The sequence below is a fragment of the Aricia agestis genome, chromosome 5, assembly GCF_905147365.1.
Source record: "Aricia agestis chromosome 5, ilAriAges1.1, whole genome shotgun sequence".
In the NCBI taxonomy this organism is placed as follows: Eukaryota; Metazoa; Arthropoda; class Insecta; order Lepidoptera; family Lycaenidae; genus Aricia; species Aricia agestis.
Window position 1 is genome coordinate 12,669,862 of NC_056410.1, and position 27,525 is coordinate 12,697,386.

The 27,525-nt window shown below is 34.7% G+C and overlaps 2 protein-coding genes across 2 annotated transcripts in view; both read left to right on the top strand.

Annotated features, from left to right (window-relative positions):
* Positions 1-27,525, top strand: part of LOC121727416 (acetylcholinesterase-like) — a 96,660-nt gene that overhangs the window by 30,940 nt on the left and 38,195 nt on the right. The window lies entirely within an intron of this gene.
* Positions 1,543-24,688, top strand: LOC121727117 (vitellogenin-1-like). The gene is made up of 5 exons (XM_042114796.1): positions 1,543-1,632; positions 1,787-1,892; positions 2,161-2,567; positions 20,053-20,084; positions 24,529-24,688. The coding sequence occupies exons 1-5, from the start codon at positions 1,543-1,545 to the stop codon at positions 24,686-24,688; spliced, it is 795 nt and encodes a 264-aa protein (XP_041970730.1).

A 27,525-nucleotide genomic window follows, 5' to 3' on the forward strand; every position in this document is an offset into this window, starting at 1 on the left:
AGAATTACTTATCTAAACCAGTGAAAACAGTAGGTAGGTACTCATTGTTTTGTTTATCTGAGTTAGTGTATTAAGCAGAGTTTAATTAAAATTATTTGATTTGGTAATACAACCGAATTGTAATTACAAAACTGTACTAAGTACTATGTTAGACTGATAAGTTAGTGCTAATAACGGCATATTGTTGAATTCGATAAATACTTTATTGTTGTTACAGAAATATTATCGTGATAGATGTTACCTATGTTATATTTAGGAATTACTATCGAAACCAGTGAAAGCATGGTTTCAGGTTTGGTTAATGTTGTCATTTGTTTAGCCTTGTTTTCTACCAATTTTTGATACGATTTTGATATTATTTTGTTTAGTGTGATGATTACAGGTTCCTATTTTGTCTAAGAAGTGATTTAATAAATGCCATTTAACTCTACTTCACTGTCTTATTCGGCTCTTTTGAGAAAATATACAAAATCATAAGAGGGAAACTGACTGATTTTTAGAAATAACCTTTTTTTCTTAAGCAATATTATAAATGAACAGACCTTTACCTAAAAAGGTCAGTACACATAAAGAAACTTCTAATACTAAAGTGACCTATTTTTTCGAGTTTTTTTTCAAGCGCTATTTTATATAGGAAAATAATATTATTTGGCAAAAAATATTTTGTATATCTAAAGCTATTAAGTCAAACAATATAATGCAAAAGAAATTTATAACTTTCGTAATCATGTTTTAGTGTAATCGTAAAATGAACAGAAAATGCTTAGTCTCACAGACACATTTTCGTCTTTTCCCAAAAATTGCTAATTTCGAGTTGAGTCACTTTCGTTCTCAGCGTGCGATATATATATATATATATCGTCGGTTTGGATGAACAGGGTATTAACTCAAAATTTACGATTTTTCACCTAAAAATACAGTCCTACTTAAAATCACGCGATCTTTCTAACGAACGTGGTTGCATAACGATATGACGTCAAATTGGCGGGGGTGCGGGGTAGTATCTTCGTCTCTTTCGCGCTTTTGCACGTGTTGGTTCGAACAACACTGTCGTATTCAGTCTTACTCGCGGAGTTGTGATGAAAGGACGTCGTTCGTTTGTGATATACAGTTTTAACCTTGAAAAACGCAGTGTTCATTAAAAGGTAAGTTCTGTTTGAATATTACTGTTTTGTGAAATAGAGTAGTAATTTCAAGTTAATACCTTATTTACAATAAATTGTTGCATCTGGTTTGTATCAGGTGTTTCTAGTTTAAATAACTAATTTGAGATACTTCCATGTTCACAAAAGTTTTTTTTGTTTAGTGCAATTTTGTCTCGATGAAAAAGTATTTATCGTAAATAATATTATGTAAATTTAAAATAACGTGGATTTTTAGGGTTTGTTTTGGTTATGACTCTTTATTGTTTAGAAAAACTTAAAAAATAATAGTATTAAAACAAAAAAGTTTTATATTCAACATAATTTGTCGTGTATTTGTTTGAATTAATTATGAAAAGAACTCTTTTCTATAACTACCTAATTTTTTTTTTTTTACAGAATGATTTCGCAAAGACTTACCTTAATCAGAAACGCTGTTAAAGATGATCCAAGAGAGGCAGAATCCGCATTAGTTTCTTATGATGAGACCGTGAATATTATGTCTACTCAAGGTATTACTTGTAAAGTGTAAATATATCTATATTATAAGTATCTATAAGTATTTCGTTTATAGATTATCAACACTATATTTGCTTGTTATAAATAGTGGTTTAATTTGAATCTATTTCCATTATTATTTGTAGCGACAAGAAACGCTTTTAAAAGAACCAGCCTCGGTGCCCGATGATAGTCCTGAAGAACCAATAGCTTCATCTTCTACTTTCAATGACACATCTAACAACACAACAGGTAAAATTGTAGGCAATGTCTCCAAAAAGTTTTAATTATGTAGGTTAATTGTGTAGGCTTATGAAATTCATAATTTATGTTTTTTGTTAATTACTGATTATTCTTCCAGAAGCCAATCAATTAGAGGAGATTGACTCTGATTCGTCATCATTGTCCTCGGTCCATCAAGTCGAAAATTATTGTAAAGTTCTTGAAAGTACACAAAATCTGATAATTCTAGAAACAATGTTTACTAAACAGTTAAATGCTTAATATATATTTCTTCCAGAACCATGTTTTCCCGGAGTCAACTCGGATGATAGTGTTAAAGATCCGAACTACTCATCTTCCACTTCCAGCGATTCCGATTCTTCGTCTAGTGATTTCGAATCGTCAAGTATGCCAACAACAACGGCTTCGGAAGAGTTACCTTCAAGTCTGTCAGCTAATGAGGTGCAAGGTACAAATTTACTAACTGATATAACAAATACAGGCTCAAGCAGCGACAATAGAAGAAACCTTACTAGAAAAAGACAAAGAAACGAACATAAGTGGTTACGTAATAATGCGAAAATATTAAGAAATTCTGGGAAATCTCACATCACTAGAACAAAAAAAATCAAACCAGATAAGAAAATGGGACCACCATGCACAGAAAAATGTCGCCAAAAACGCTCATTGAAAATATCTGAAGAGGTGAGAACGACGATTTTCCAAAACTAATACAAGCTATGTGATGTAAATCGGCAACGTCAATTTATTGTTAATAGTATTGATGTAGTTCATCCAAAATACCGCTATACAAACGCGGCGAATCCTCGCCAAAATAATTATTCATACCATTTCAACGTTGACGAAAGCAGAATTCGAGTTTGCAAATTATTTTTTAAGGCTACATTATGCATTAACGATAAAGTTATTAAAACTGCACTGACAAAGAAAGATCAGAATATGAGTAGTGTGATAACAGAAGATTTGAGGGGTAAGCACGGAAATCACCTGAAAATTCCAGAAACAATAAAATTAGAAATACGTAATCATATTAGATCTAATACCTACTATAGAAAGTCACTATTGTCGTAGTAATACAACAAAAAGTTAAATAGACGGCGGGAGATCGTTGGCTGAATATCATCGCAACTATGTAAATGATTGCAAAATCTTTAATAAGCCTTTTGGAAACTATTTAGCTTATTATAGTATTTTTAACAATGAATTTAATATTGGATTCTACTCACCAAAAAAAGATTTATGCGAGACTTCCTCTAATCCTAGTCGAATTAAACTAAGACTAAATTTAACAAAGACTGTGAAATTGTTGTAACGCTGCCATCGCTTAATTAAGAATAAAGTTATATAGTAATAAGTAAACCATAAAAATACTGATACTACTAAGTTACCTACTACAGAGCCAAAGACCCCAACGGTCTTTAGTGTGCTCAAAAGTGTAGCTAGTGATTTAAATTTGTTTATTTAAATACTAAGACTGATGTTTAAACTATTTTTATGTGATTTTTTTAAAAATAAATAAACGTTTAATAGTGAAATGTTTGTTTTCATTTTGTATTATTTTGAAAATTTATTCCTAATATTTGTGGAACATGGTAGTATTATGAATGCTCCTTAAACATAACTGAATGAATTAACAAATCATGAAAAAATAGGATGGCATAGCAAACTAAGCATGATGTTTAAATAATGTCTCAAAAAATAATCGAAAAGCCGATCGTAGACCCTCAAAATTACATTTTTATGAAAATAAAATTTTGTAGTTACTACTTTGGTTTAGAAGTATTTTTTGTGAAAAAAGGTATTATTATGGTCCTGCCTGCAGATTTTAATTTTTTTCTCAGAAATAGCAAAATTAACAAACTTGTGCAGTGAACAAAAACTTTATCAATAAAGTAAGTTTACAAAATATATAAGAGAGGTTAACCAATTATCAACGGAAATGGAAATATATTGATTTGAAAACTTCAAATCGCTCTCCTGAAAAATAGGCTTTTTTGAGTTAATACCCTGTTCATCCGGACCAGCGATATATATATATATATATATATATATATATATATATATATATTTTTATTTATTTATTTATAAATATATAAAATTCTCGTGTCACAGTTTTCGTTGCCATACTCCTCCGAAACGGCTTGACCGATTCTCATGAAATATTAAGTAGGTCTGAGAATCGGCCATCTATTTTTCATAGCAAAAAAATATATATAGCAAAACAACGTTTGCCGGGACAGCTAGTCTATATATATATCAAACTAAAAGGTGACTGACTGATTGACATAGTGATCTATCAACGCACAGCCCAAACTACTGGACGGATCGGGCTGAAATTCGGCATGCAGGTAGATGTTATGACGTAGGCATCCGCTAAGAAAGGATTTTGATAAATTCCAACATCAAGGGGTTAAAATAGGGGATGAAAGTTTTTATATAATAATACTTCTTAACGCGAGCGAAGCCGCGGGCAAAAGCTCGTATATATATAAAACTTAAAGGTGACTGATTGACATGGTGATCTATCAACGCACAGCCCAAACCACTGGACGGATCGGGCTGAAATTCGGCATACAGGTAGATGTTATGACGTAGGCATCCGCTAAGAATGGATTTTGATAAATTCCAACATCAAGGGGTTAAAATAGGGGATGAAATTTTGTATATAATAATACTTTTTAACGCGAGCGAAGCCGCGGGCAAAAGCTCGTAAAATATAAAACACAAGATCCTATAAAGCATAAAGCATAGAAAATTTAAAATCATTACATTCGAAAGATACTCTACACGGTAGCTACTTCGGGTACCTACGGTATAATATGATGGAGAAAAATTGTTTGGGGAGAAAATAAGATTCCGCTCACGAAAAGGGGCGAGTACGACGGAGAATTAGATGATTTACGGCGCTGTCAGTCGCGGCGCGATATTCACCAGCCGCATGGAACGCAGCTTAAAATATCGGATTATAGGATTTGTATTATCAGCGGGTGGCATGTCTTACACAGTTTTTGTGTTTTGAACCTACGTTTATACATACTAATAAAATCGGCCAAGTGCGAGTCGGACTTGCGCACGAAGGGTTCCGTGCCGTTATAGATCAAAAATAGGACGAAAATTGTGTTTTTTGTATGGGAGCCCCTCTTAAATTTTTATTTTAATTAAATATTTTTGTTTTAATTAAAAGTGGGACAGTTTCGGCCACACGGGGGACACCGGGACAGACAGCCTGAAAGCGGGACTGTTCCATATTTAAAGCATGATTCATGATTTAAATAATAGTTTTAGCTTATTAACTAATATTAAATGTAAAAAGTTATATTGTAGCCTTATTTTGGCCATGCTCACCTTTAAAATATAATAATATGATATCATTCATCACGATAACGATCTAGTTAAAAGTTGTTAAACTCATAACTAAATTATTTTTAATTGCCTTCCTACAGAAAATTTCAGTTATCTAAGTCTCTTTATCTTGGAGAAAAAAATGGAATTCATTTCGGAAAGTGCTAATGACTATTTTGTACCTTCAATTGAACTTAAATTTATTGTTAGTTTTATTCACATTTTAATCACCATATAAATATGCAATAATCACTATTTTAGTTTTTATCACCACCACATAATCATGGAGCGCAAGCTTCGATGAATATTAGGGAATCTATACATCTATACATCTATATCTATACATCGATACATATAAATAAAATTGGAGTGTCTGTTTGTAATATTGAAAGAACCGTTTTTTACTAGATGCATATGAATGTATATAGGGTACAGACACCAAAACAACCTTTTTTACAATTTTCTGTCTGTCTGTTTGTTCCGGCTAATCTCTGAAATGGCTGGAGCGATTTTCACGGGACTTTTTTTAGCAGATAGCTGTGTAGTAAGGAATAACTTAGGCTACTTTTAACCGACTTCCGAAAAGGAGGAGGATATATTTTACTTTTTTGTATTTGTTCTCGGACAACTACGCCATTTGTGGACCAATTTTCAAAATTTAACTAAAGTTCACGCGGACGAAGTCGCGGGCAACAGCTAGTAATAAATAAAAGTCTATGATATAACTGTCATATTATCATATTATAGTTTTATAATGAAATCTATACTAATATCTATACTAATATTATAAATGCGAAAGTATCTGTCTGTCTGTCTGTCTCGCTTTCACGCCAAAACTACCGAACCGATTGTGATGAAATTTTGTATACAGATAATCTAAAGCCTGAGAAAGGACATAGGCTACTTTTTTACTGGAAAAAAGGGTTGTATGGGGGTGAAAATGCGTAAATTTGTTCAAATTAAGTTAGTTCCAAAAATTCATAATAGATGGCGCCGTGCGTCTTTTACATCGCGCTGACGCTTGCTCAAAAGTCTTTCTATAATATATATCATCTTACTTACAAATTTTATTTTTTTCGATTGTTATTTTTGTTCCACGTTATTAAATTATTAAATAACTCTGTACTTTATATGCAGTGCCGTAACCTTAAACCTATCAATGATAAATAGTTTATGGGTAAAGTTGTGTAATTGGTTATTGCGGGGCTAAATAAGCTTTAAAATTTGGCATAAAATAGAAAGTTTAATTTAAAAAAATGAAATATTAAGTGCACACTGCATAGCTGTTTTGATTTAAGGGGTACCAGGGTTTTTTTATAAAAGCTTTTGACACCAATTTTGTTGACATCGCGCGCTATAAACTGAAGTCCACGCGGATGAAGTCGCGGGCAACAGTTAGTTTTCATATACTTAACATATATTATTAAAGAGATATTTAGGGTATGCGGGCCTCTGGCGTGTCGGCATGACGCCAAATTGAAAACGCCGTAAGTGATGGTGGCGCCGCACGCGACCGAAAATGATGGCCACACTCACATACCACATTAATATTAACTGTGTTCAGAATAATTTTTCCCACCAGTGCTAGAAGACTCATCAGTAAAAATATGTTATAAGAGATAATACAAATTTGAATATTACTCCTCTCACCAATTTCGAATACGGAGATTCCAGTTTCATGAAACCAGGCCATTACACGAGTTATTTCATAGTGCTCAAGTATGTGCGCAGTACATAAGAGCACTATTCTTTAACCTTCGGTTGGTCGCGTGGGGTCTTTAAAAGCCCGGAGTTTGCGAAAACGAAAAAAAACTATATTTAAATTAATCGTAGCAACTCCGCTCTTTAGGTAGCTTCCTAAAAGGAATTATATTTCGATATAATTGCCACTCATCTAAGCTCGCGTGCATGTATTGTGTGTTACAGATGTGTTTATTCACGCTGGGGTGACCAACCGCGTAACTAAATTTAATTTGATATTTTCATACAGTTTTCACACTGAAATGGATTTCTTTTGTGATTTTCCTTGTATTTTAATAATATATTAATTAAAATGTACGTGTGCTGGTTCTTATTGTTTTATATCGCTTACAAGAAGTTGTGGACGCACTTTTCCAGAAATGCATATTTTGCTGTGTAGACCAAAATGATGATGATTATTTTTTGGTGATGATTAGAAACTAATTGTCGGTACGGTATATTTACCATACGTTTAAAGTATATATAGAATAGGAAAATTTATAAAATATACAAAGTTTGCGTGCTGAAAATTGGTCAATGTTTAACATTCAATAGTTTATATGTTATTTGGACTTAGCTTTTTAAATTTCAATCTAAGTTATAGGAAATTTAACTGTCACTTTAGTTTTTTTTTAATTTAAATTTTGATTTTGTTTTAATTTTCATATCTTACGGTTTCCACTTGAAACTTTTTGATTTCTATTTTTATATTGTGAGGTTATAGGTATTCAAAATATAATTATTTTTTTGATTTACTCTGATTAAAATTAAAATAAATAACAATAATTTGCAGAAAAAAGTTAAGAAATATAAAAATGTATGCCATTTTTATGTCAATTAATTTTCGGGCTTTCAAAGACCCCAGATGACCAACGGCGTTATTTTAAAAGCGCGACCAACCGAGGGTTAATCTCATAAGCCAGTGGGACGGGCAACCGACAGGACTGGCGAGAGATCAGGCACAGACCCGACTTTTTGGCGTGAAGAGGTAACATACAGACAGACATATAGATAGAAGCACTTTCTCATTTATAATATTAGTATGAAAGTATGGATAACACTAACATAAACTATACAAAAATAAAAACTGGGAGCTTAAAAGTTAAAACATATACATTTTCATTTCAACAAAACGTTCATACGAGGGCTGCCTTTTAAGTTCTGTCGTTTGTAAACTTCCCGCAATCATTGAAAAAAAAAGCCATATGGGATTTTAATCTCCTTGTATTTGCATTTCAAAAACAAAAGAAATTATTCAGATTGGTCGAATAGTCTAATTGTATCGTCTATTCAAAGGTGAGAAGTCGGTTGTAAAAATGGAAATGTTAAAGGAAAATTTCTGTGCGATAATTTTTTACAACTAACGAAGTTGATTATCGCGACTTCGGCGTTTTGAGGAGATCGCTTCTGTACTTAGTGATGCAGGACCATGTCTTAGGATTATAGAACGCAGGTATTTAGAAGTTTAAAGTGGACACCCTAGCCTCAGTGACCAGCCACGTGATGGTCGTCCAAAAACCGTCGTAACGCAAGAGAATATTGAAGGCGTGCAGCAGCTAATCCTCGAAGACCGTCATGTGATATATCGCAAAATAGAGGCGTCCATGGGCATTTCAGGGACCACTGTCCAAAAAATCTTGCACGAAAAACTTGGAGTAAAAGTGGTGATTTCTCGTTAGATATCTTGTTTGCTTAGCGTCGACCAAAAACAGCCTGTGTTAGTATTTGTCGCAAAACTCTGCAGTGATTCAACCGAGGAGAGTCAAAGCACGTTTATAATTTTGGCAATGGTGACGAGTTTTGGATATATGCTTATGATCCAAATTATAAGCAGCAGTCTACTGTCTGGGTCTTCTAGAATGAGCCAAAATCGACCAAAGTCATGGACTCACAGAGCACTTTAAAAAAAATGTTTGCCTCCATTGTGACAAAGAGTGGTCACATCGCCACTATTGTACCCAAAGATTTCAAAACGGTTACCGCTGACTAGTATACCACAGCTTGTTTGCCACAAGTCATTACCGAATTTCGAAAAAAAACGATTCAAGACGTAGTATGTTCCTGGCCATGACAACGCATGTTCGCAAGTCGCCGGCAAAACCAAGATGTTTTTTGTGAACCCAAAATGTTGAAATTTTAGATCATCCGCATTACAGCCCTGGCTTGAGCCCTAAGGATTTTAATAAGTTCTACAAAATTAAGCAAAGTCTTTGTGGCCAACATTTAAGCTCACCTGAAGAAGCTGTTTACGCGTAAAAATCGGCCATTTTGACTACCCAACTTCGGACTGGAATAAATGTTTTAAAAACTGGTTTGAACGCATGCAAAAACATTTTAAATATCGCGAAGAATTCTTAAAAAAACAATAAATGGTGATAATCTATTAGATTGCCTATATTTATTCCAAACGACAAAACTTAAAAGGCAGCCATCGTAGCAACAGTTTAACGGTGGTTCCCAATATTTGATCTATCTCTGGTTTGGCCCTACTAGAGATAGGAATAACTCACATTAGACATTAGAGACATATATTTTATGTCAATTTGAGCTATTCCTATCTCTAGTAGGGCAAAACCAGAGATAGATCAAATATTGGGAACGGCCGTAAGACAGTGTTTATGTTGACAACAATTACGCAGAGTGCTGACGGCGGAACAATTAGTGCTCTCGTCAGCCTCACACTGACACTTAGTAAGTCTTGTTGTAAGTTTCAATGGTAATACAATCCCTACTAATATTATAAATGCGAAAGTGTGTCTGTATGTCTGTCTGTTAACTCTTCACGCTCAAACCGCTGAACTGATTTTGCTGAAATTTGGCATGGAGATACTCTGAGTCCCGGGAAAGGACGTAGGAGACTTTTTGTCCCGGAAAAATGGACGGTCCCCGCGCGATAAACGAATTTTAGCGCAACAGAGTTGCGGGCATCATCTGGTAAATAAATAAAAATACTTTCATCTCAACAAAACGTTTATATCAACAGTTTATACCTTGATCGTGGGAATCACAGACACAATAGATATTCAATTGCTATGCGGCACCCGGGTTCCGCTTGGGAGTTGATGGGTTAAGAAAGTGTTTATACTTTCAGTCAACGTCATATTGACACATGCCGAAGTTCCGCAGCGGAAGTTTGGCATGATTACGTCAGCAGTGTCAAAACGCATACACGGACGTAATTTCGGCATTGTGTGTCATCGATAATTTAAAATACATTGCAGGCGGAATCATGTCGCACTTCCACCGCGGAAATTCGGCATGGTGTGTTTTGACACTTAAGGCCTATGTTCACTTTGATTAGTGATAACTGTGACTATAGTGCAGGTGATTAGTAATCAGAAGAAAGCAAGTGTGGACAGCGACTAATTAGTGCAAGTTCCTAATTTTCTCCTAATCACTAATCACCCGAAATCGCACTAATCAAAGTGAATACAAGCCCTTAGTAAGTCTTGTTTTGAGTTTTAATAGCAGTTTAATCTCATATTTAAATAAAATAACAATGTATCATAAATATAATATGTACCAACAAACTAATGCATTGAAGGATAATATTATTTGCTTTTAGTATAAGCCGTCTTAACATTAGATTATAAGGTCATAAGTACATTAGCATTTATAATTTAATAGATGAAAACTCTCTGAGCAAATAAGATTATTTAAATAAATATCTACTTTTTTCAATAGTATAATCCCCTTTATACAGAATGAAACAAAAAAAGTGATAATACTTTAGGGTGTGTATGTGTCCCTCATACAGAATTCACTGTGAAAGTAGCAGCACTGAAAAAGTTTTTTTCTGACTAGAAAGATGATCCATGTGTCGGATGGGCATGTAAAATGACCGGCGAGAGATCAGGCGCAGGAGCGCCTGATCTCTCGCCGGTCATGTCGGTCTTCCGTTCCACTAGGTTGTGAGAATAAAGGAATAGAGAGCGCTCTTGTATATTGCGCACACACTTGGGCATTGTAAAATTACTCCTGCGTAACTTTTTTTTTTTTTTTATGACATAAGGGGGCAAACGAGCAAACGGGTCACCTGATGGAAAGCAACTTCCGTCGCCCATGGACACTCGCAGCATCAGAAGAGCTGCAGGTGCGTTGCCGGCCTTTAAGGAGGGAATAGGGTAATAGGGGAAGGTAGGAATGGAAAGGGAACAGAATAAGGGAGGGTAGGGAAGGGAATAGGGTAGGGGATTGGGCCTCCGGTAAACTCACTCACTCGGCGAAACACAGCGCAAGCGCTGTTTCACGCCGGTTTTCTGTGATGACGTGGTATTTCTCCGGTCGAGCCGGCCCATTCATGCCGAAGCATGGCTCTCCCACGTCTATACTGGCCTTGTATCAATGAAACCGGCCACCGTCACCGAAACCGGTGTGGGAGTTATTATTATTATGAGTTTGCCAATACAAAAGTTTAAAAAAGTTCCTCTTTCTGCGCTGTTACTTTTACAGTGTTTATACAGGGGACTAATTATACATTCTAAAGTATTATACATTATCAATATGTTTTGTTACACCTTGTAGATGACGAAATAACGCATCTGAAAATTAATCTTTGACACAGAATAACCCCTTTATAGAGAATCAATATTGTTTTCAGAACTTCAGAAGTAAAGTAACAATCACTCGGATTTCGTATTGAAAATATGGGTGACGCCTAAACAGTACGCCTACGCCCGCCTACGGCGTAGCGTGGCGTAGCACCTCGTAGACTTTTCGTAGCTCTCAGCGGTCTTCAAACGAAATTAACCTGAATAAAAGTAATTATTCTGTTTTATTCAGGCACCGTTTTAATATTATTACGCTTTAATTTGTAGTAAATTAACTTATGGGAGTCATTAAAACTTAAGTCAATTAATTTTTACAAGAGTTTATTCAGTTTAAGCCATATTTTATACAATGATAATTTTACCTAGTTTATTGTTAATATTAAAGAGATACTTGAATATAATAAGAATATTAAGTATTTGAAATTGTTCTGCATTCAAATATCGTATAATAAAAATAATAAAAAATAAATCGTTTTATAATGTTACAATTAAAATTAATAGTTGATTAAATTTTATGTTAGTTTACTAGGTCATGCCAATTATACACACAAGGTTAGACATGTAAACATACTTGAAATAGTTCCGTTATACTGCCCTTAGCGTGACGATCCGAGGTGCACTTTTTTTAAAGAAGGTCATTAACAACACGAAGGAGTAATCGAGATCGCGGCAGTTGTCGAATATTTCTTTTAATTCCACCAAATCGTACTTTAATGAGTGCCCTATGCAAATAACGTAATCGTTAGTAAATTAACTAATGATTACACAGTGAAAATGGTTGTACTGATTGCTATATTTTTCATTTTTTTTTAATGAAGTAAGCAAACGGGTCACCTGATGGAAGCAACTTCCATCGCCCATGGACACTCGCAGCATCAGAAGAGCTGCAGGTGCGTTGCCGGCCTTTTAAGAGGGAATAAGATAATAGGAGACGGTAGAAATGGGAAGGGAAGAGAATAGGGGAGGGCAGGGAAGGGAATAGGGTAGGGCATTGGGCCTCCGGTAAGCTCACTCACTCGGCGAAACACAGCGCAAGCGCTGTTTCACGCCGGTTTTCAAATTATTATGGATTAGTATTTCAACTTTCCTTCAATATTTTGTTCCGTTAAGACACTTACACCATTACAATTGTTTGTTTGTTGCCTTTCATCGGGTTGCGAATCAACCCGCTGAGAGAGAGGAACCAGCAGCTTAGTTAGATTGCATAAAAAATTGTCTTTATTTAGTTTTGGGTGTTTGTTTAGTTTAATTGCATGCTACTGATACAATATTTGTCTTAAATAATTAAATCTAAACATTTGTTAATTTAAATTTAGTTTCAGGAATCTACTTGAGTAGTTATAGACTTATAACCTACTAGTATATGGCGCCCGCAATTCCGTTGCGCCAAAATTCGTTTATTGCATGGGAACCGTACATTTTTGCGAGACAAAAAGTATCCTATGTTCTTTCCCGGGACTCCAAGTATCTCCATACCAAATTTCAACGAAATCGGTTCATCGTTTATGCGTGAAGACAGACAGAAAGACACACTTTCGCATTTATAATATTTGTAGAGTTTTGTTTTCCACGGATTTCACACTGCATTATGAATACGTTATAATTGAAATTGCTGTATACTGTTAGATTTTACAGGTTTTGCCCTGTAAGGTCATCTTGTCATACAGTTCTTAAATGCTATGCGCTAATGCCCTGTATTTTTTTTTCTTTCAGCCTTTCTAAGCTCTGACAGAGCTAAGAACCTGGGCTGAATTATGTTACAACCCTGACAATTGTAGACTACTTACCTACAACACAAATTGTTAGCTTTATTATAAATAATAATATATTAATAAAAACTGAATGCTAACTTAAACCTAAGACTTAACTACTTAATTATAATAAATATTATATTTACACATATTTTACATTACACATATACAAACACGTCAATATGATCGATATGATGTATCAAAACAATCCATCGATTCATCATATCGACATTATAATTATCTTAGTATCCATACAGCTTACCTCCGTACTTAGAATATTAAAAATGCGAAAGTATCTATCTGTTACCTCTTCACGCCCAAACTGCTGGACCGATTTTGCTGAAATTTGGTATAGATTTACTTTGAGACCTGGGACAGGACATAGGATACTTTATATCCCGGAAAAATGTACGGTTTCCGCGCGGTAACCAAAATTTGGCACGGAGAGTTGCGGATGCTATCTGGTAATAAAATAGCTGTTGTAAACCATAATATTGTATCAATTATCCTTGGTGCGACAAACAACATAACATAACAAAAAAAAGGATATGGGCGGATAGTCCATAGACGCCCCCAAATTATAATAATAGTAATATAATTTTTTTTTAATTTATTGGGAGCTGGAAACGAGTCCTTTGCTAATAGTAATAATAAACCCTGTGTGTTGTCAGGTACACCCTGCAGTTGCATGTCCCTCGCGGGTTTCGGCTCCTATATGTCACGGCCCACACTGCGGCCCCGTTTCTATTTTCATAAGCTGGCCGGCATAAAAGGACGCCCGCTTTAAATACCCGATCTATATACAAAACGATATTTCTGTACCTTTGTGACCCTCGGGAACTTAAGTGGAAACATGCACACTTTTAATGTTAAGTAAGCTTCGCACATCGAATGGGCATTGTCCAAAAAAAATTACATGTACTTTTTATATTTTTTTTTTTCGTTAAAATAGGGTATTTTAAGAATATAAATTAAATAATTTTGAAATTCATTGGCCAGATTTTTCTCAATAAATTTTTAAAGTTTCGCTCTGACGCCATCATCGGCCGCCGATTGACCTCTGCAGTATGTTTTAAATTTCCTTTTAATCTTATTTATACTGGCTGGTTCGTCAAACGCAAGTTCTCACTATGTGAAAGCTGATACGAGAAACTTACCAAAAAGTTCGAAACGTAATGATGGTCGAATTTATTGCTAATTTAACGCCATTGAAGGTCAAACAAAGGTTAAACATATTTGTTCAAAAATATAAGTAACTAATGGGTATTTTTTTCGTTTATATACAGAAAAACGATCACTGACCTTATTCCTCGAAATGTTTTTGTAATGAGCAAAATTAAAAAAAAATGGACAATCCCCATTGCTCAGCTATTTTTGTCCAATCAGCTTGTAGTTCAGGTTTATAATAGCCCGCAATTTCGTTGCGCTAAAATACCGTAAATTCCGGTATAAAAAGTATTGTTCTTTCCCAGGACTCAAAGTATCTTCATACCTCAGCTAAATCGGTTCAGCGGTTTAGGTGTCAAGAGGTAAAAGACAGAGAAACACACTTTCGCTTTTACAATATTAGTATGGATTCCATGTATCCTCAAAGAGACTATATTTGTACGATGTCACAACATAATATTATTTCACAAGATTATTGTTTTTATTACGTACAGGTTTATTTCTGTGATGTCTCATGATTCAGCGTAGGCGCTGAACCACATCGCAATTTATTAGGTAGATTTAATTTTCTATTTCTGTGCCACCCTTTGATAATCAAGGAGCTTATAGTTGCTGTTGAATCTAGCTACTTTAGTCTTAATTAAAATTGTTATTTTGTAAAGTAATATGACACTGCAATTAGATAAGTATAAATTAATAATCCTTGGTACAAAAACTATCAGAAACAAAAAAAGGGTAAAGGGTATAAAGCCTATAAAAAATCCAACTTCAAATAACTTCAAATAAAAAATCGGCCAAGTGCCAGTTGGACTCGCGCACGAAGGGTTCGTACCACAATAGAGTAAAAATAGGCTGAAAATTGTGTTTTTTGTATGGAAGCCTCAATTAATTATTTAATTTATTTAAATTTTATTATTAATTATTAAATTACAAATACGATTGAGTATTTTGTGAATATTTCAAGTGCCTATGTAATGCCGTTATTGATATCGAGCAAAAAATAGCAAAAAAATCACGTTTGTTGTATGGGAGCCCCCCTTAATATTTTATTTACTTTGTTTTTAGTATTTGTTATTATAGCGGAAACAGATATACATATTATGTGAAAATTTCAGAAGTCTAGCTATAGCGGTTCTTGAGTTACAGCCTGGAGACACACAGACATACAGACGGACAGACATCGAAGTCTTAGTAATAGGGTCCCGTTTTTACCCTTTGGGCACGGAACCCTAAAAATAGTAATAGCTAATAGAAATCCCAGCTACAAGTTTATACGTGGGAGAGCCATGCTTCGGCACGAATGGGCCGGCTCGACCGGATAAATACCACGTTCTCACAGAAAACCGTCGTGAAACAGCGCTTGCGCTGTGTTTCGCCGAGTGAGTGAGTTTACCGGAGGCCCAATCTCCTACCCTATTCCCTTTCCTACCCTCCCCTATTCCCTTCCCTTCCCTACCCTCCCCTATTACCCTATTCCCTCTTAAAAGGCCGGCAACGCACATGCAGCTCTTCTGATGCTGCGAGTGTCCATGGGCGACGGAAGTTGCTTTCCATCAGGTGACCCGTTTGCTCGTTTGCCCCCTTATTTCATAAAAAAAAAAAAAAAAGTTTATTGTGTGGAGAATAACCTAACCAGTTGTTCGCCTAAAACAGCTGTTGAGCAACATAAATAATAATCAAAACATTTCAATTTGTACAGTCGAGATTGATGTGGCGGTCGCATGCGAGCGTGTCATGAAGATTGTTTTGTGAATTGTATTATCATTTATGGCACGCCTGGGCCTAACCTGAATTTCCGTGTACTATGCTGTCGAATTAATACATTTTCATAGCCAAAAGTATTCGTTTTTATATTATATAGAGTACCTAAGAATAGAAAGAAAATGATTATTATTTTATATAGCTTATTTTGAATACATACTAACCTGTGTCTGATTTTTTATTAGGAATTTGTTACACCTTTTTTTACGTTGTCGATAGGTAGCAGATTTTTTACAAAGCATGTAGTGATGCTAATAATCAACTTTTAAAAGAAAAAAATCGGCCAAGTGAGTGTCGGATATGCGCACGAAGGGTTCTGTTACTTGGTGGGTCCTGAGAGACTTTTTAAAAAAAATCACTTTTATTAAAACTAGAATATTTATTTAAAAAACTTAATAATTATCTTAAGAGAGAACCTGCACCCGACGAAGGTCCAATTCGATCTGATCAAAAATACGAAAAATGGAATAACAGAAACAGCAAAAGTTTGCAATTGCAATTCATGGAAATGCAACTGAAAACCTAAGCGTTTTTACTACACATACGTTGACATGTGACTTCCGATATAACAGCCCCCCCGTTAAGATCGATCATCACATGTCAAAGTGATGAGAGATTGAAATAAAGTAATTTGAAAGTAATTTGAAAAACGCGGGAAATTGGACTTTCGTTTGGAGTATACAAGGAAGTAGCTAAATTATAAACTATTTAATTAATGACATTTATTTAAAAATTAAAACTTAACTAACACACAATAAAAACACAAAATTATAAAAAGACACAAAAATTTTAATAAGAGATTATTATAATATGTAATTATTATAGAAAATAATGTTTATCATTATTTATTCAATATTCAAATAAAATCATACAGTTATAAAATTGTTACATTTCATGATCCTTTACAACATTAGTTATAACAACATTTCTTTTCAAAGGAGTCGGTGTGCTCACAAAATTTGTTTCTTCCAACATAGAATCATTCTTTACACTATTATTATCTTTAAATACTACAAGAGATGTTGGATGATCAGTGCGAGTCTTTGAATTATGACACTGATTAAAGATTTGAATACAACAAGGATTTTTCTGAGAAGTAATATTTTTGCGACATTTATATAAGAGATAAAATATGAATAATATGCTACTAAATAAACTTAAAGACATGTAATAATTTCCATATGTATCAAAGTGAGATGGATTTTCTAAATTATACAACTCATCTTCCATCGAACGAAGATGGATGCTGGCATGAAGTAAAGAATCAAGATTACCAATGTTCTTTAAATTAGAATGTGGAAGTTTAGAAAAAGTTTTATTAATTTTAGTTTGTTCACAACAATCGTCTAATAAAATGTTGAAATTGGAAATTACATTTGTTACGTTGCCGAGTGATGTTTCATCAACTGCGGTGAACTGCAAAGTCTTATAAAATGCTTTACAATGTTTAGGTAAGGTCAGGATGCCAGTACCAAATAAAATTACATCTAAATTTACGTCAGACTTTTCGCAGGTAATATGAGATTTCCCTGGTTCTGATTGTACAAAGATCCAACGGTTAAAACTAAGCTTATGAAATACATCTATAGAACCATGAACAATTTTAGCTACACAAGAGTCTGGGAGTTTAGTAACCACTTCAGTTAATAACGTTGTTTCAAACGTAGGATTGGCAACGACTGAGAACAAGTCGGCGAGCACACACACATAACACTTTTCACTTATTAATTTGCACTTGTCAATGTCCCTTAATAGTGAATAGAACATGCGATCACCTGTTACTGCTACATATGAGCTAGTCGGCTCTATTAGAATATAGGTGTCTGGTTTCAATATATCGTATGGGACGGGTAATGGTATTATATTATAGAGATTATAGGTTTGAGGTAGGACTAAAGGAATGTGAAGGACGAATATTATTTTATTTTGATGATAATAGCAAACTAATTTAGAAATATCGGTTAATTCCTGAATATTTTGTAGCGTTAATGGTATAGGCAAATCATAATGGCTAGGGAGTTTATTTCTATGTTTATCTAATTCGTTATATAACTGATAGGGACTGAGTACAGTCGGGTGTAAAATGTTAAGTTTTGCAAATAAAATAGCATTATTTATGTCGTCGATATCGAATGACGACGTTAAGATTATAGCTTCCAAAGAGTTGGATAAAGAGTTAATTTGAGTTTTTAAAGTAAGCTTATCATTAGTATTTGAAACTGAATCTAGTATTTTATGTATTGTTTCCATATTTTCCAAAAGATGTTTTTCATTTAAATTAACTTTGACATAGAATTATTAAACGATGAAATAGTGGATTGTATGACATGGATATTATCTTTCATAAGATGAGCGAGATGTTTCTCGTCTGTCTGGACACTATTTATAGCCTCCGAATATTTGACAGCATCTTCAGCATCTGATGTACCGAAGATAGTTTTCAAGATAGAACCTCCTAAGTCAATAAGACCTCTTTTAAAACGCTGTTTTGCGTTATCATTTTGAAGCAAATATGAAACCGAAGAAAACTTATTAACATTAATAAGATGCTGATTTTTCAGCGCCGTAAGAGAATTTATGCAATCCGACTGTATTTTCGACGACGTAAGAGAATTACAAAATACGCTTAATTTTTCTAATAAAAATTCTACCTTATCTAGATTCGGTTGAACATGACTTATATCTAAATATGCTAAGACTTTCCAATCGTTATTAGTAAACTTAACATCTAAAAGCTTATCGAAATAGAGGCCCGGACTACTAATGATGGGCGATACGTAATCTGATATAGCTAGCGGCGACAGCGCGCATCTGAAATAGAACGAAAGGACTTATGTTACGATTATGTTATAGTTATTGTTACTACTAACTTACTGACCTAGGACACTATGACGTATCGTCACTTGCTGGCTTTATTTCATCGAAATGATGACGTACGTGCTTACGATTAATTAATAACGTAGCCGTATGATTGCCGTTGAGCTTTATTATTTTATAAGGGCCTTTCCACACTGGGGACAAGGCTTTATTTTGCTTATGGTGGCAACGGACATACACCATATCGCCAGCATTATAAATGATAGGCTTTGTTCGTATATCATAATAATTTTTTGATTTTTCTTTAGACGCTTGAATATTTTGTAGAGCCTTTTGACGGCTATAATAAAGACGATGATTTAATGCTCGAATATAGTCTGTATATGTATTATTATCGAGAACATCTATGCTAGATGGTATGTAAGGCTTAAAACCGAATAAAAGTTCTAGAGGGGAATAACCCGTTGTACTATGCACATTTGAATTATAAGCTATCATAGCGCTTGGGATGTAAAGGTCCCAAGTATTTTGGTTTTCGCCTATATAAGATCTTAAATATTCTTTAAGGGTGGAGTGGCTCCTTTCGAGAGCTCCACAAGTTTGAGGATGGTATGGTGAAGCGAAAATATGCTTAATACTGAATAATTTAGCTAATTGTTTAAAGAGATCTGAACAAAAGTTTGTGCCTTGGTCTGAAATTATCATTTTAGGTATTCCCATGTGAGCAATATAATTAACTAGTGTTCTGGCTGTGTCTTCAGCTGAACATGATTGCATAGGATAAGCCTGTGAAAATTTTGTGAGATCATCCTGAACGGTAAGTAAAAATTTATATTTATATTCATATGTTTCAGGCAATGGACCGACAAGGTCTAAATATATTTTTTCATTAGGCCGCGATGCTGTGGAAGTGATTATCATTGGAGCCCGATTGGTTTGACGTAAGGGCTTATTAATTTGACAGGAGCGACAATTTTTAACATAATCTTCGATATCTTGTCTCATATTTTTCCACCAAAATTGAGATTTTATTCTTTCCAGCATACGCGAGATACCGGGATGTCCGGCTACAGGTGAGTCATGATTATCTTTTAAAATTTGCTTAATTTCACTAGGTGTAGGATATTTTATACAATTATGATAGATATGAATTTTAATATTAGTGTTATGAAAAAGAAACGAAATAATATTATATATTTTTGTGAACGAAAGTTTAGAGAAGGGATCTGTGAAATCTGATATTGCTATCTCTTTCTCTTCGGCATACCAGTATTTTATCATGTCTCTATATTCACGAAGGACATTAAATATATCTTTGTAAGTCATTTCATCAAAATGATTTAATTTAATAAACAAATGAGTAAATACATGATTATCGTTAGATGTTGAATAATATGAATGAAGTTCGCGTTCAATATTTCGGATATTAGGCTCACTAGTAGATGCATCTACAATTTCGCTGCAATAAGGAATAGAATCGTCTAAATCGACTGATGTAGGATACGCGATTAATTTTATTTTAGTTTTTAATAGGCTTTCGTTATGTTCTTGAATTACGGTGTCAAAAGTAACACCGGATTGTTTTGAGATTTGAAGAAATTGTTCGTAAGTTTCAGATATTGACGGAAGGTTATGAGAGTCGATGTCACTTCCGGGTGACAGTGTAGGATTACATAACATTGAATTATCAGTTGTATTTTCATCTAAGACATGTACTGGATAACGAGATAATGTGTCAGCGTTAGCGTTTAATTTTCCTTTTTTATATACAATTTCATAATCATACTCTTCTAATTTAAGGCGCCATCTAATGAGTCTGGATCCGGGATCTTTGACACTAAACAGCCACACTAATGGTTTGTGGTCTGTTATTATTTTAAACTTACGGCCATATAGATAGGGACGGAATGTTTTTACACCGAATAAAATCGCCAAGAGTTCTTTCTCTATGGTAGAATAATTGCCTTCGGCATTATTTAGGGTTCGTGACGCATACGAGATAGGTTTATCTTTGCCTATGTCTCCTTGCGATAATACAGCACCTACCGCGTAATTAGAAGCGTCGGTAGTTAATAAGAAAGGTTGATTGAAGTCTGGATATTGAAGTAAAGGTGCTGAAGTTAATTTATCTTTAAGGTTATTAAAAGCTAATTCTTGCTGATGAGACCAATTAAATATTGCATCCTTTTTCAATAGAGATGTCAAAGGTTTTGTGAGTTGTGAAAAGTTATTTATAAAACGTCGATAGTATCCGACTAAGCCTAGGAAGGATTTTATATCCTTTGGATTTTTAGGAGTTGGAAATTGAGTTACGGCCTTGATTTTATCTGGATTTGGACAGACACCTTTGTCTGTGATTATGTGACCTAAATAAGCAACTTCGCGCCTGAGAAACTCACACTTATCTGGTTGTAATTTTAAGTTAAATTTTCTTAAACGATCAAAGACTAATTTAAGTTTTGAAATATGACTCTGAAGGTCGTGACTATAAATAATAGTATCATCTAAATATATATATGCATGCAACCCCTGAAGACCCGAGAGAACCGTATTCATCAGTCTCTGAAATGTAGCCGGGGCGTTTTTTAGCCCAAAAGGCATTCTAGTGAATTCGTAGTGTCCAGAGACACTCGAATTTGTATTTATAGTAAATCCTGTTTTCGGGGCGTCTTTCGAACTCATTTTAACCTGGTGGAACCCACTAGACAAGTCGAGAGTGCTGAAATATTTACAATGTCCTAATTGATCTAAAATATCTGTGATGAGAGGTAGCGGATAACTTTCTGATACAGTGACGTCATTTAACTTACGATAATCTATTACTATTCGCCACTTCTTTTTACCTGAAGCGTCCATTTTCTTAGGAACGACCCATACAGGAGCACTCCAAGGTGAAACAGAAGGGCGTATGATATTTTGGTCAAGCATTTTACGAATCTGTGAATCTACCTCTTCCTTATGACATTCTGGGAAACGATATGATTTTACGTAAATAGGAGGCGCGTCTCCTGAATCTATGTTATGTTCGATCGCGCTTGTAAATGTTAGGGGTTCACCTTCCATATGAAAAATATCTGTGTAGTGTGAGCAACATTCCAAAAGACTTTCTTTTTCTTCTTGATTTAAATGTGAGCAGCGAATAAGATCGAGGACTTTTTGGACTCTATCAGAACTAGAATAAGAAATAGAATTTACGGATTGAGACGGAATATTACACGAAGAATTTTCTTGTTCGAAAGGGCTTAACTCTACGGAATAATCTTTAATTTCGATAGCTGAGTCGGTAGTATTTAAAATTGAAACATTAAATCTTTTATTTGATTTTATAGTGACAATACTATTAGCAAAATAAATACCATCTTTTAAAGTATGGTCTAATAATAAACCTTGATTATTCGGATAACGCTCAGGTGTGTAATTAGATACCGCGCACTCGATGACGGCTTCGGAACGAGCTGGAATTATATAAGTTGGTTGGACATAGTTCATATCCAGGGTTTGTCCGCAGATATTAATTGTTTTAGAATCGTAATTAATATTGGCTTTAAAATGACCAAGAAAATCACTACCGATTATACCGTCATATTCTAAACTTACATCATCATTAAATATATGAAATTTATAATTATAAACATTATTAGATATGTAGAAATTAATTTGAGATGTACCTAGAGACTCAGAGCATTGCTCGATATTATTTATTCCTTTTATTTTAATGATTTCGCGAGACAAAGTGTATTTATTATTTAAACTAGATTTTTTAATTAGACTTATACTTGCGCCTGTATCAATAAGAAAACGTAAATTACGGACAGAAAATTCAGTTTTTAATTCGATATGAGGCAATGATATTTTAGTTATAAATGATTTTATTTCGTAAATTGGAGTTTCAGATTGAACTTGATTTTTGTTTTGAGATTGGGCACATATTTGGGACTGGTTACCCGCGGCTCTGCCCGTTGATTTTAGATTTTGGACACATATTTGGGACTGGTTACCCGTGGCTCTGTCCATCGATTTTTGATTTTGGACACATATTTGGGACTGGTTACCCGTGGCTCTGTCCATCGATTTTTGATTTTGGACACATATTTGGGACTGGTTACCCGTGGCTCTGTCCATTAAAATATGATTTTGGACACTACTTTGGGGCTGGTTACCCGTGTCTTGGTCCATTGAAAATTGATTTTGGACACTACTTTGGGGCTGGTTACCCGTGTCTTGGTCCATTGATTTTGTATTAAAATAAGTTAATTTATTTTTAGATTTAGAAGGAATTTGCAATGTGCCTAAATTAGTCGGAAAACGGCGGCACTTTTTCGTAATCCGATCATTTAGTTTAAAGAATTGTCGCCGACATTTTCACAAGAAATTTCATAAGGTGTCGGTGACGGTGGCGACGGCGGCTCGTATGTAATATGATGCGCGTTCGCGGACTTATTGTAATTATTAGAATGATTATTATATGAATTGCGATTTTCATGATTGTATTTATAAGAATTACGATTTTCATTATTATATTTCCTTCTATAACAATCTTTAATATCATGACCGTCTTTTTTGCAATATTTACAAAAAGATTGAGAACTGGATTGATTATTATTATTTATATTAAATGATCTTTGACCTTGAAATTTTGAAAAATCACGTGGCGGATAAGAACGTTTATCTTTATAATTACATTCAGATTCCGTATGCCCTGTCCTTCCACAGGTTTTACACCTAGATTTAGTAATATTAGTTTTATATAAAAGATTTTGAATTTTTTCTTCTTCTAAAGCAATATTAATAGCGTCATTTAGATTTTTAGGACTTCTACATCTAACATTATTACTTAAGCGCGAATGTAACCCTAATGAAAATGAAAACAATGCTAAATCCTCTGTCATAGCGATGCGACCAGAGATATCTTTTTTAAGAGAATCAGAATTATAGATTTCGGACTGTAAATCAGTAAGACAACTTTCAATACGCAGAGCAAATTGTGCAACAGATTCATTTAATTGCTGCTTACATGACTGTAGATCTAGTAATAAATGGTTATAGTGTTTTCTTTCGCCGAAATTTTGTTTGAGGAAACTTTTTAATTGATTAAAATCTTCAAAAACTTTATGTGAACAGGCAATTTGAGCCTTGCCTTCTAGACGCGATAATATATATTTATTTAATAAATTCTTTTGAGACTGCGATGCTAAATCTAAGGCGTTTTGACAATTAGTTAGAAAAGCAGTTAGAGTTTCACGATCTCCCTTATAGGGGCTAATAAAATTACATAATACATTAATAGGGAATTGTTCGCTTACTGACACTTCTGCTTTTTTATCGACCGACATTTTTAAATTAATTTAAAGAATTATTTATTTATTTATTCTAGATTAATTTATTAATAATTAGGTATAATATTGTTACTTTAAGGATAAGAGATTGGTAAGGAATTTGGTAAGTATATTGAATGACACTGATTAAAAATATAGCTGAAATGTAGCAATAACAAATAATAATATGCTTTACTCACAGGGACAGGAACACTAGGAACTTGAGCGGCATAGCAGCACGGCGAGCGACAGCAGGCAGCGGCGGCGCGTTTCCAACGCAACCACGTCAGGAACAACGAGAGCGACAGCAGAAGGGCAGCACGACGACCGGGACGGCGGCAGAACAGCAGCAGGAACAATGACAGGAACGATGGCAGGAACGGCGGCGTTACGGATTTATCGCGATTCGCGCGCGAGATGTCGGGGTGCAGGAGTGCAGGACTGGTCTGCAGGCTTACGACGAAAGGCTTATTGTCGAGACACAGTGCACTTGAGTTTTACGAAGTGGACAAGGACACAATCACACTCCGGAGACGAATTGGTTCATAGTTTTTCTATTCACTCAGTTCTTTTTTTCACTTTTCAGTTCAGTTTTCGCGAACCGTTAAGGAATACCAGCGAAACGACGGATTTAGTGCTGGTATCCCACTTCTGACACCACTGTTACTTGGTGGGTCCTGAGAGACTTTTTAAAAAAAATCACTTTTATTAAAACTAGAATATTTATTTAAAAAACTTAATAATTATCTTAAGAGAGAACCTGCACCCGACGAAGGTCCAATTCGATCTGATCAAAAATACGAAAAATGGAATAACAGAAACAGCAAAAGTTTGCAATTGCAATTCATGGAAATGCAACTGAAAACCTAAGCGTTTTTACTACACATACGTTGACATGTGACTTCCGATATAACAGTTCCGTACCGGTATATAGCGAAAATAGACAAAAAAATGTATTTTTTTGTATGGGAAATAAATATTTTCTTTATTTTAATTTTATTAATAATTAATTAAGCACAAATATAATTAAGGATTTTGCGAAAATGTAAAGTGCTTAACTGTTACCATTATTGATTACGAGCAATAAAGGCCAAAAAAATCAAGTTTCTTCTATGGGAGCCCCCCTTAAATAATAACTTTATTTTATTTTCAGTAATTGTTATTAAAGTGGAAACAGATATACACAATCTGTGAAAATTTCAGAAGTCTAGCTATAGCGGTTCTTGAGTTACAGCCTGGAGACAGACAGATGGATGGACAGACGGACAGACAACGAAGTCTTAGTAATAGGGTCCCGATTTTACCCTCTGGGTACGAAACCCTAAAAACAAACCATAATCCGCTTAACTCGTTTATCTGTTAAGACGACGCCTTGATAATTTGGCTGTAGCGATATAGATTTTTCTCAGCAATGACTAAAGCTAAGAAATTTAAGTTCATTGACAGTATATATCATGTCTTTGTCTTTGAATTACCCATAGCATAACACGATTGGTTAAATTTAAAACACAGAATAATAAATCAAAAAGACCTCTGTAAAAAAAGGGATTCCTATTTTGCCAGTGGAGGAGAGTGATTTAAGCTTCTAAAATTTGTACATAGATTGGTTCAAGCATACACTTTAACTTGCCCATAGCCGGCCGGCCGGGCCGGCACCTTATAGAAAACAAGCAATCTAAAATATATCCAACACGGTTTTTTACTTTAACGCGGCCTCACCTTAAAAACATGGCACTGATGGCACCCTTTTGTTTACATCGAGGGCTAAATATCAAAGATGGTAAACGTGAAAATTGATTTACAAGCATGTTATGGTGCCTCTAAGGAATTTGGTCAGGTTTTCTCAAATCATAAGTGACGCTGAACTTACATGACCCGATCGAATAAAGTAGGTCTGCCATCTGCCTATGAATCAATTCCTCTGATGGTAATTAATAAGGTAACATATTCCTTTCAACAAGATGCTCTACTAAATCGGCTCTACAAACGTCCACCCCTATGGACAATAAGTGTTATATTCCTACGACACCTGTAGGCATACATGGATTACATACTCTTAAGGGTATTACCAGCTTAGCCCCGTTCCCACGACACAGCCGATACAGCTGTGCTCAGTTACGCGTGATACAACCATTCAGTTGTGAATTTGCAGATTAATACTTCGATCACAGTTTCCAGGAAATGCTATTGTATTCTATTGTTGTCGCGATCACCGGTGCTCTTATGGGGCTTGAAGAATTAATGACTATACGCGTATCATTGGACTATGTTATTGCACATATTCTTTTTTATTTTATTTATTTATTTAAATCAGGCTACGTAGGCCCATACAATATATACCTTAATGTCTAACATACATATTAATTATAATCTTAATAACTACACTTTATCACGAATTAACGGCGACGTGACGCTCGCTTCATTCCGGAGTCTCCCCCGGAACCTTCGGTAAACCACATCAGTCTGCCAGAATTCCTCCGCTTCAATGGTCGACAGGAGATGCGTCGGTACTCTCACCACAAAGGAACTGAAGTTGACCTTGTGGCGAGACTGCAGACGTTCGACCCTCAGGCGGAGGGATGTCTGATATTATGCCCTTATTCCGGTAGAAGTTTAGTCCAAAACTATAATTTAAAAATAAGTAAACTATGTTTAGGTGAAACTTAACCTGTGGATCGTGAAAGAGCCCTTGCCTAAGAGTATACTAGAGTCTTATAAGGATCCTATAGTACTAGTTATAAACTAGAACGAACACTGACATATTGTGAGGAGAGACAGCTGTTTCATATCTATGGCCTTATTGACATAATTGCGTAGGTATGAAACAGCTAAAGTCATCCAAGGATCGGTCTTAATTTGGTCGAAATATAAATTATCGTGGTGGTATTATAGCTGCCAACTGTTTGGCATCCTCGGCCCATGACAATATCATCCAAGTGCTACAAGATCCTTGTGTACCTGTACCGTGTGTAACACCTATTTAAAAATAGCTTATCTATCATAATATAACAATGTATGCTCCAACTCCAAGGCAGAAAGTCATAAAACTTCATAATTTATATATCTTACATTTATTAAATTCTCGTGTCACAATGTTAGGCCGCGTACTCCTCCGAAACGGCTTTACTGATTTTAACCAAATTTTATATGCATATTCAGTGTGTCTGATTATCGGCTACTGGGTTTTTATTATATTGAT